The following is a 10000-nucleotide window of genomic DNA, read 5'->3' as shown; positions in this document are numbered from 1 at the left end:
ACAATGAATACTGAAAGCCAGGTAATACAGGGAGGCTGCGAGGCCAACAAACACAAATAAAACAAGAATTGCAAAGTAGAAATATTCAAAGACTCTACTTAAGAACATCAGGATGTGGCCACCACTGCCCAAACTACCATTCAACCTCAACAACACCAATGTTTAACCAAAACAATTCATAATTCACCAGGTTTTGGATGATTCTGCTTCTTGCCAGATTTTCCCTTCACTTTTTCTTCCCCTTTTTCCTTCTCTTCATCACTTTTAATCTCTTTCTTCTTGCTTTCTTTCTTCTTCCTTGGAGATTCTTTCTTTTCTTCACTTTCTTTTTCTACGTTTTTACCTTCTTTACTTTCATCCTCTACATTTGAAATCACTTTCTTCTTCCCAAAAATATTTAAAATTCCTTTTTTACCTAAAACAATAAATCATAAACCAAGTATAAAATTTATGTCACCTTCAGAAACACCAATTCTAATCAATTCTTTAGAAAAATGCATCGATTTCATCATAAAGTTGGTCAAAATATTAAAAGTTGTGACTGAATTTTAGTTTTTGTCACTTTCCATCCAGGGTCTTGTCATAAACATTATTTCACTTCCATTTGGCAGGAATTGGATTAGATTCACCGAAGAAGCATCTTGATGTCACCAAGCATCGCCTGCTTCCAAGGAAAGTAATATTTCCTCATGGCCAGGCATGTTTTTCCGTAGAAGACTAGAAGTCAACAACAGTTAAGGCGATAGTACAAACACACACACACACCACCAGCATCATTTAATGTCCGTTTTTCCATGCTGGCATGGGTTGGACGATTTGACAGGAGCTGGCGAGGCTGGAGAGCTGAACCAGGTTCCACTGTCTGCTCTGGCATGGCTTCTGCAACTGGATGCCTTTCCTCCTGCCAACCACTTTACAGTGTGTGCTGGGTGCTTTGCATGTGGCACTGGCACAGGTGCCTTTTATGTGCCACTGGCACCAGCGGGGTCAGCAAGTGGAGTTGCAAGACAATGACCTCTTAGTTAAGAGGAGGAACAAAACCAAGGGAGGTGGTTGTGTGGCAGGCAGGAAGTTACTGGAGGGACAAAGATAGAAGAGATACTAGACCACCCCTGAAGAAGGAAGGCTGGTACATACACCTTCACTTAGCACAAATAACTCTAGAAAGTTAGTGGTTTGTCCTTTCTCAGTTATTAAATTCATAGGATTAAAAAAAAAAAATAGAAAAATTTACTTTTTTGTTTGTTTTTGTTATTCTTCTCTAAATCTTCCTCATTTTCTTTTTGCACTTCCTTCTCCTCCTCCTCCTCTTCCTCCTGCTGACCTTCAGTAAATTTCTCATCTTCCAGATCCCTTTTTTCATTTACTTCAACTCCTTTATTTCGTTTTTTGCCTTTTTGCTTTTTATCCTTTTTCTTTTTCTTCACTGAAGAATCTTTCTTGTCCTCTTCCACACCATTCTTGTCCCCTTCCACACCATTCTTGTTCTTCTGCCTTTTCCTCTCATATCCATCTTCACCATTTACCGATTCCTCTTCACTGCAGGAAATTTCTTGAATTTCATCTTCACTATCTTCTTTCTTACCTGAAAAAACACAAAAGGAACATTAACACTGAACTACATTTGGTCTATCTCTCGAAATAGATAAGGCCCTTCTTATCTGAAACACATCAAAGCACTGACGTCTGGCAACTGACTTGGTAGACACCCACAAAATTGTCCCCATCTTTACAACAACAACAACAACCTTGGACACCTTTTTGAAAGCTAGACATCAAAGACTTGTGGACATGCTTACAAAATCAGAAAACAACAGAACACCCATGACTTTTGGAAATGTTTTTTCACACTGAAGCATGGAATAAACTCCCTGCATCAGTTGCTAGCTGTCCAGACCCTACATCCTTCGAAACTTCCATTCACCAAAAGGACACCTGATTCCCCCTTCCCACTTTCTTTTTAAATGACTTGTTCACTGTTCACTTCTTCTGCTTTATTCTCTGCACTTTTGAATACTTTTTATGGTGTATTGTAGTACACCTAATATTACCCCTAACCCACAGCCAGACACAGGGTTCTTGTGAGAGGTAAATCCCTGAGCAGCTAACCAAAAGCTGAGCAAGGCGAACAGGAGGTAATTATTCTGACTTGTTCAATGACAGGTGTGAGGAACTAAACACCAGATCTCCTCCATTATACAAGACAGGACTGCCCAACACCCACCCACCCACTCCCTCTTCTTCTATGACATTATCAACCATTTTCCCAAACTGTGCTTTGCTATTTCACCTTCTAACCCTAACCCAAAATAATACAAGACACCAGTTCTAGAGCCATTGACCACCACAGAATATATTTGGCAGAATTGTTAGCATACTGGACGGAATGCTTAGAGGTATTTCATCTGTCTTCATGTTCTGAGTCCAAATTCTGACACGGTTGACTTTGCCTTTCATCCTTTCGGGGTCGATAAATTAAGTACCAGTGAAACACTGGGGTTGATATAATCAACTAGTCCCATCCCCACAAATTTCAGGCCTTGTGCTTTTAGTAGAAAGGATTATTATTATTAATAATAATAATAATAATAAAATATAAAACCTTCACAGAAATATTCCAACCTTTTTCTTCGATGCTTTCTTTTGAATTTAGATATTTTGGTTCTTCTTTATTTTTACTCTGTAGATTGATTTCAAGCTTCATTGGAATGGGAGCATCTTTCTGATATTCTTCATTTTCTATTCGGTCCTGGAATGAGTTATTAAAATAACAATATTGAAATATTTAGAGAAATATTTTGAGAAATAATTAGAGAATATTCTTTTCTAGTTTGATAACAATCATCAAATTCTTTAAAACAACCAAAAAGAGACAGAAAAGATGCTTTTTGTCAATTAAAAATGAGTTTTTAATTAGATGACAACTGCAACAGTGACATTTTTAATAAGACTGGAATTAGGAAAGGCATTCAATTGTAGGAACCATGCCAAGACATTGCAGCATCATGCAGCCCTCAAATCCAGGCAAAGCGACTGTCAAAATGACGAGGATTATGACTATAAAACACACACACACAAACATGGCACATGGCACATAGCTCAGTGGTTAGAGCATCAGGCTCACAATCGTGGAACTCCAAAGTTTCTATCAAGGCAACCCAATGCAACAAGGGCAATCTCAGAATTATGGAATCCCTCCTTATAAACAAATTGAAACCAGCTGTTAACAGCAGGAAACAACAACACGAAGCAGACTAGATGCTATAGCAACAGCAGTCTGCACATGTCACCTTCTGTACAACAAACTTTTTCCAATCACTGCTTTTCCGAATCTCCTGAAGAAGGGGTCTTTACCTCAAAATATAGAAATACAAGGTAAAAAGCACCATCCGAATGTGGTCGATGCCAGTGTCACATGACTGGGTCCCATGCTGGTGGCACGTAAAAAGCACCCACTATACTCTCAAACTGGTTGGCATTAGGAAGGGCGTCCATCTGTAGAAACTTTGCTAGATCAGATTGAGTCTGGTGCAGCCTCTGGCTCACCAGTCCTCAGTCAAACCATCCAACCCATGCCAGCATAGAAAGCAGACGTTAAACAATGATGATGATGATATATATATACATATAAATATGTATGTATGTATGTATTTGGCCGGGCTAGTTGCAGTTCTATTTTCTGGGTACTTAAAGAATTTCTCTGGAGATATAGCCTCGTTTTGAAAAACTCTCCCATATAAGTCTTGTATTCACCTGTGTTGGTCATCTGGACTTTGACTCTGAAGACTATGCCTTTGGTTAGACAATTCCTTCTTAAAGGACAGCAACTTTGGTCTTTGAAATTGCATTTTGGGTTATCTCTTTCTGCGGCACCGTCACTTTTGTTTAGAATCTTTGTGTTATGCTAGTTTATTAAAGAGGTGAAGTTTTTTACAGCAAGAATAGCTAACCTTAAGCAGTCTTCTATTGAAGACTCTATGGTATTTGTGGTTGGCTGGAAAATGCCTGGAAACTAAATTTAAAAATTCTTTACCTACATTAGTTCTAACAGTAGCGCTGAAGGACAGATTGAACCACAGAACCTTTATACACACACACTTACACAGTGATTAAAACATTAATCATCAATCTTTAGGAGTAAAGAATGAATGAAATCTCAACATTCATTATTCGCAATAACGTGATTAATTAAAAAAAAAGTCAAAGTTGGAAATCTTTACCAAAGTGACTCCATTTGACAGAGGAACCTTCTGTGAATGTTCAGTTGGAAGATCTTGTTTGTTAATGGTGAATTCTTTCTCCAATATTTCTTCAGTGCTGTTGAGTGACACAACATCTGGAAGAAGTTCTTTTACTGAATCGTTTTCTTTTTGTGCAACAATCTTAAGAGAATCAGAGGTTAAAAAGTTTGGTTTTAATTCAGTAATTAAGCAATTCTGCAGCTCATTAGCTTGTACAATTGTGATGAAAAACAAGCTTACTAAAACAACATGTGAGACAACTGGTATTGATCACTATGACAGATTATTGATTTTTAATCAATAATATGGTAGTTCCACAAACCTGTCTCTCTGCAGATAACGAAATTGGGGGGGGGGATTTGGAAAGAATTTCATTGGATATACTTGTTGATGGAGGACTGAACAATACACACACACACTCCATCACCTGGGTCCTTGGATTATTACCTGCATTCAAAACACTTCATCAACCAAAAGGCGGTGAAAGTTTTAGTGGAGGAGTTCTTCTCTTCAAAAGAAACCAAAGCTTCAAATGGTGCCACACGATGGCCTCGGAATGCTCCACTGCTTTTGTTGTAACTTGACAAAAAAAGCAAATAACTTACCAAAACATTGCAAAACACAATATTATTTCTAAATATTATTTAGTCTTACGCTGTGTGGTTTAACACCTGCCTCAATTCTCTTACCTGGTCCTTTGCTGGCTTTTGTTGAGTTCAATCCCTGCAGGTTCCTGGTTCCACTTCCCACTGCACCCCACACACTGACCTCAAACTGAACATCAACTGGGGTGGGATGGGGACAGGGGGAAGTAGGGATCAATTATGTCACCTGACTGGCAAGAGGGACCCTTAAATGTCCAGACTCTTCTGCCCCATGCCCTATTAAATACACACACACACACACAATGGATCCATAAAGGATGAAGGCATATCAATGTGAAACCTGCCAATAACTGGCTGCACAGAATGATGCAGAGCAGACAGTGGTGAAGTAACGCACTATCCAAGCCCCATAGGGCCTCAATGGAATATGCTCCCTGTTGTTAGGTAATCTGCAACCCCAAGTGTATCTTTTATGCCACGTCAGAGGGAACCTCTGACGTGGCATAAAAGAAGAAGAAGAAAAGACGAATGAGTCTTCCCTGTTGCTACAAGTGTTTCGTTTGGAGATTTTAATCAACATAAGAATAATACAATTATTTAGATTATGCAAATTTCTTAAATATTGATATTCATCATCATTATCGTTTAACGTCCGTTTTCCATGCTGGTATGGGTTGGATGGCTCGACTGGGGTCTGGAAAGCCAGGGGTCTGCACCAGGCTCCAGTCTGATCTGGCAGTGTTTCTACAGTTGGATGCCCTTCCTAATGCCAACCACTTCAAGAGTGTAGTGAGTGCTTTTTACATGCCACCGGGACAGGGGCCAGAGGGGGCTGGCATCGACCATGATCGGATGGTGCTTTTTACGTGCCACCAGCACGGGAGCCAGTCACTGGCATCGGCCACATAAAAGGCACCCAGTGCACTCTGTGGAGTGGTTGGCATTAGGAAGAGCACCCAGCTGTAGAAAGCGAGTCAGAACAAACAATGGGGCCTGATATAGCTCCCCAGCCTTATCAGCTCCTGTCAAACTCTCCACCCCATGCCAGCATGAAAAATGGACGTTAAATGATGGATATTAAAATGATGTATGCATCTATTTGTCATATTTCGAGTGAAGTTTACTGAGTTAGGGTTAGTAGACATTTTCAAAATGGCAATAATTCTTGGAAAGAATCAAAGACTCTTCCATGCACAGAGTCGATATATTCTCAGCATTCATCGATATTAAGCAGGAGCAGTTAGTAACCAATAGCAACAACAGTTAGCTTTATGTTAATGGCTGTATAGTACTGCTAATATTACTGGTATTATGGAGTAGTAAAGTCTATTTACAGTATTAGTAACTATAGTGGTGGCCTGTGACTGTTGAGATGTCTTCATGAGTTGGATGTTGTAATGAAAAACAGGTTTCTATATAAAATACTGTAGCTTACTTTCAGAAGAGATACTCTCATCCAGCCAGCGTCGATTCTTTGTCCTGATTTTCTATCTGCTTCCCTTGTACCTTGATGGTATGTCCTGCAACTTAATCTCCACTATCTTTTCTCCCTTTCCCAGCTGGGGTAGCCACGTATCCCCTCTACAACAAGACGCTTGTTCTTGTCCCCTTGTCATTGTCTGGCATAACACTACCCCACTCAATACCGTCCACCCTCCTGGTAGAGGGATCTCACCTCACAACTCGCTGGCGCTGGGGTCACATAAAAAGCAGCACCCAGTCCACTGTATGAAATGGTTGGCATTAGGAAGGATTTTCACCAGTAGAAACCATGCTAAACCAAACACTGGAGCTTGATATAGTCCTCTGTCTTGTCGAACCATCCAACCAATGCTTGTATGGAAGCTGGATGTCTAATTATGATGACACAATACCCCTGTGTGTAATAAAGGGTGATTAAATGGGTTGAAAATCAGAAGAACATCCACCCCTAAACCACTGGCTCAGAAACCCAAACCTGGCCAATGACGGAAGAATGGACATAAACTGATGAAGACAAAGAAATGTCATCTGCTTAAATTACAGCAGGTTTTTAATTAGGTCAGATGTGTGGATCAGGATTAATTAAACAACAACAACAAATTAACCCTCCTTACATTGGTTCGGTGACCCTGTGATATAGCAATGCCTTTTCTACATAAGGATATATTAATCCCCACTTAAAAGTGAATGTTGCATTACAGCACAAAATACTGCATTATTTAACACAAGAGAACCTCTCATATGGAGCTGTAGTGCATATAAGCACTCTTGTTTATATCACTAGCAGGAGATAATCAGCTACTATTGCTGCTGGGACTACCAGATCATGTGATTTCAGCCTTCCTTAGCCTTGTCAATGGCAGACACCCAAAGCTAGAAATAGCAGCAATTCCTCTGTCAGTAATATACATGGAATTCCAGTATCTAATCAAGAACTGCTGTCGCAAATAGTCAGTGGTATATTAAAAAAGTAATTATTAATGACAGAAATGGTATTAATAGCAAAAGGTAACATTTATCTCCACTTGAAAGTTGATGCTGTCACAACACAGAGAATACTAAGTTATTTATTAAGAGAGAACCTCTCCTATGGACGTATCCTGGTAGCAATAGCAGAGGATTATCTCCCCTGCTAGCGATATAGACATGAGTGCTTATATGCACCACAAGTCCATATGAAGGGTTCTCTCATGGTAAATGATGCAGTGGTTTGTTGTTCTAAGAGAAACCTCCACTTTTTTAAGTGAGGATCAATATTACCTTTTGGTATTAAAACTGGTTCTGTCACTCTTAATTATTTCTACATAATTTCAGTACTGCTGATGCCATGCCTTGTACTTAGCACTTCTGTCAAACAATTGAACAATTTGATAAAGTAAGGTCCTTAACACATCCCCAGCCCTTGATAACGTAAGGTCCTTAATGCCCCCCCCCTGCCCAACAAACATGCTGGTTGGTTGTTTGGCTCAACTGTTGATCTTTGTAAAACATTTTCAGTTTGGTTGACTGTTTAACCCCAAGTCAGTGCTGATCGAGTAGACCTATGACTAAAGGCAGTACAGCCATGACCATCTCACCTTATTTTAGAGACAGAGTATGGTGGACTGCATTATCCAATATGTCCTTCCTACTTTTAGGATGGTAGGGTATGACTGGAGGGGATTTGACTGCTATTTCAAGTCAGGTTGAGCAAACAGGACAGAGAAATGATGATGGTCAAAGACAACTTATCGTTATCTCTTGGCTCCGGGGGGGGGGGTATATATGGACACACAGGCAGCACACTTTGGATGTAACAAAGTAAGGAAATCCAATTAGAAATGCCAAATTTACTTTTCCAAAGAAAAGCTATTCAGAAAAAAGCCAAAATCAGAAAGGTTCTTCTTAAAAAAATGTCATGCATTGTAAGACAAACCTCTTTTGGTTTAAGTTTTCTAGGGGCTGGCTTTGGTGCCAAAGTTTTGGAAGGATTTCTCATTGGTGACTACAGAATATAAAAGTAGAAATACTGACAGGAACAACACCAGTAAAGTATTGAGGAACAAAATGTGTGTGTGTGTGTGTGTGTGTGTGTGTGTGTGTGTGTGTAAATCTGAACAATATCAATAAAGTTATATTTTTATATTATTCTTCTCACCTCGGTAATGTCATCTTCCACTTTTTCTGAATAATTTTCAACCTTTTCCTCAGATTCTTCAAGATTTCCCATCAAACACTTCCCTGCAAAACAATAAAAATTGCTCCACATTTTGTGATTCTTAATAATTCTAATTATGTACGGCTCCAAATATATTTCTTTCAATGCCATAATTTGGTCTGAAGGCAATTTGGTTGTAATTAATTAACACACACACACACACATCCACACACACATGCACATACATACACAGACATGCATATATACACACATATACACATACACGTAATCATACACACACATATATATACATACACACATTCACACATATATACACACATACATATACATACATACATATAAATACATACATACATATACATACACATACACATACACACACATGCATACGTACACACAAACATACATACACATACAAATATACATGCATACATACATACACACATATACATATATACATGCATACATACACACACAAACACACACACATATACATACATACCATTTGGTAGGGTTCTGTCCAGCTGTGGAATGTGATTTTCTTCTGAAGGTGGACAAAGGACATTTTCAAGAGCAGATGATGCAAAAAGACTTCCAGGCTGAACTTTTCCAGATAATGAAGGAAGTGTCCTGTTCAGGGAGGAGTTAGTACTCTCCTGTAAGAAGAGTGTACAATTAGTACAGACTCAGTGTATTCTTTGAGTAAGCAGATGGCGTCCCTAAGTAACTAAGCTCATTGACTCGTTTGTTTACTCAATTAATTAGTCACATCTACTCCTGTGCAACTTAATTGCAATGACTGGGTGCAGCTTTCAGATGCTGAGGATTTGGCACGACTGATTAGAGAGAGTCAGACTGGTTTGGTGAGAGTAATTTTTTTGGCACTGGAGGCTAACATGAACACCCATGCACACACACACACACACTGCGACAGAAATATGGCCAGAAAAAGAGAGGGGGGAGAGAGAGAGAGAGAGAGAGACATTACAATTTATTTACTACACAACACTTACCCTATCATCATCATCATCTAACGTCCGTTGTCCATGCTGGTATGGGTTGGATGGTTCAACCGGGCTGACATGCTGGAAGGCTGCACAAGGCTCCAGTCTGATTTGGTTTTCTATGGCTGGATGCCCTTCTTAACGCCAATCATTCCGTAATGGGTGCATTTACGTGCCACTGGCACGAGTGCCATTTGTGTGATAGCGGAGTGCTTTGACATGCCACTGGCACAGGTGCCATTTGTGTGATACCAGTATCTGCCACACATGCGATTTTGCTCGGCTTGACGGGTCTTCTCAGGCATGACATAATGCCAAAGGTCTCGGTCATGAGGCGGAAAGAACTCGGCCACTTTGCCTTCATGAGGCCCAACACTCAAAAGGAACTCGGCCACTTTGCCTTCATGATGCCCAACACTCAAAAGGAACTCGGCCACTTTGCCTTCATGATGCCCAACACTCAAAAGGAACTCGGCCACTTTGCCTTCATGATGCCCAACACTCAAAAGG

General features: G+C 39.8%; 1 protein-coding gene across 4 annotated transcripts in view; it reads right to left on the bottom strand.

Annotated features, from left to right (window-relative positions):
• LOC106879913 (X-linked retinitis pigmentosa GTPase regulator) overlaps positions 1-10000 on the bottom strand; it is a 57500-nt gene that overhangs the window by 10040 nt on the left and 37460 nt on the right. For 2 of the 4 annotated variants that reach the window (XM_052965824.1, XM_014929662.2), the window contains exons 11-17: positions 8989-9142; positions 8466-8548; positions 8244-8312; positions 4221-4382; positions 2623-2749; positions 1235-1585; positions 188-415 (exon numbers count right to left, since the gene is read on the bottom strand). In XM_052965824.1, coding sequence (XP_052821784.1) covers positions 188-415; positions 1235-1585; positions 2623-2749; positions 4221-4382; positions 8244-8312; positions 8466-8548; positions 8989-9142 — 1174 coding nt within the window. The remainder of the gene's footprint in view (positions 1-187; positions 416-1234; positions 1586-2622; positions 2750-4220; positions 4383-8243; positions 8313-8465; positions 8549-8988; positions 9143-10000) is intronic. The other 2 variants (XM_052965826.1, XM_052965825.1) reach the window with 2 other exon arrangements.

The sequence above is a fragment of the Octopus bimaculoides genome, chromosome 2, assembly GCF_001194135.2.
Source record: "Octopus bimaculoides isolate UCB-OBI-ISO-001 chromosome 2, ASM119413v2, whole genome shotgun sequence".
NCBI classification, from domain to species: Eukaryota; Metazoa; Mollusca; class Cephalopoda; order Octopoda; family Octopodidae; genus Octopus; species Octopus bimaculoides.
The sequence above is the reverse complement of the archived record's forward strand: the minus strand, read 5'-3'. Positions and strand labels throughout refer to the sequence as shown.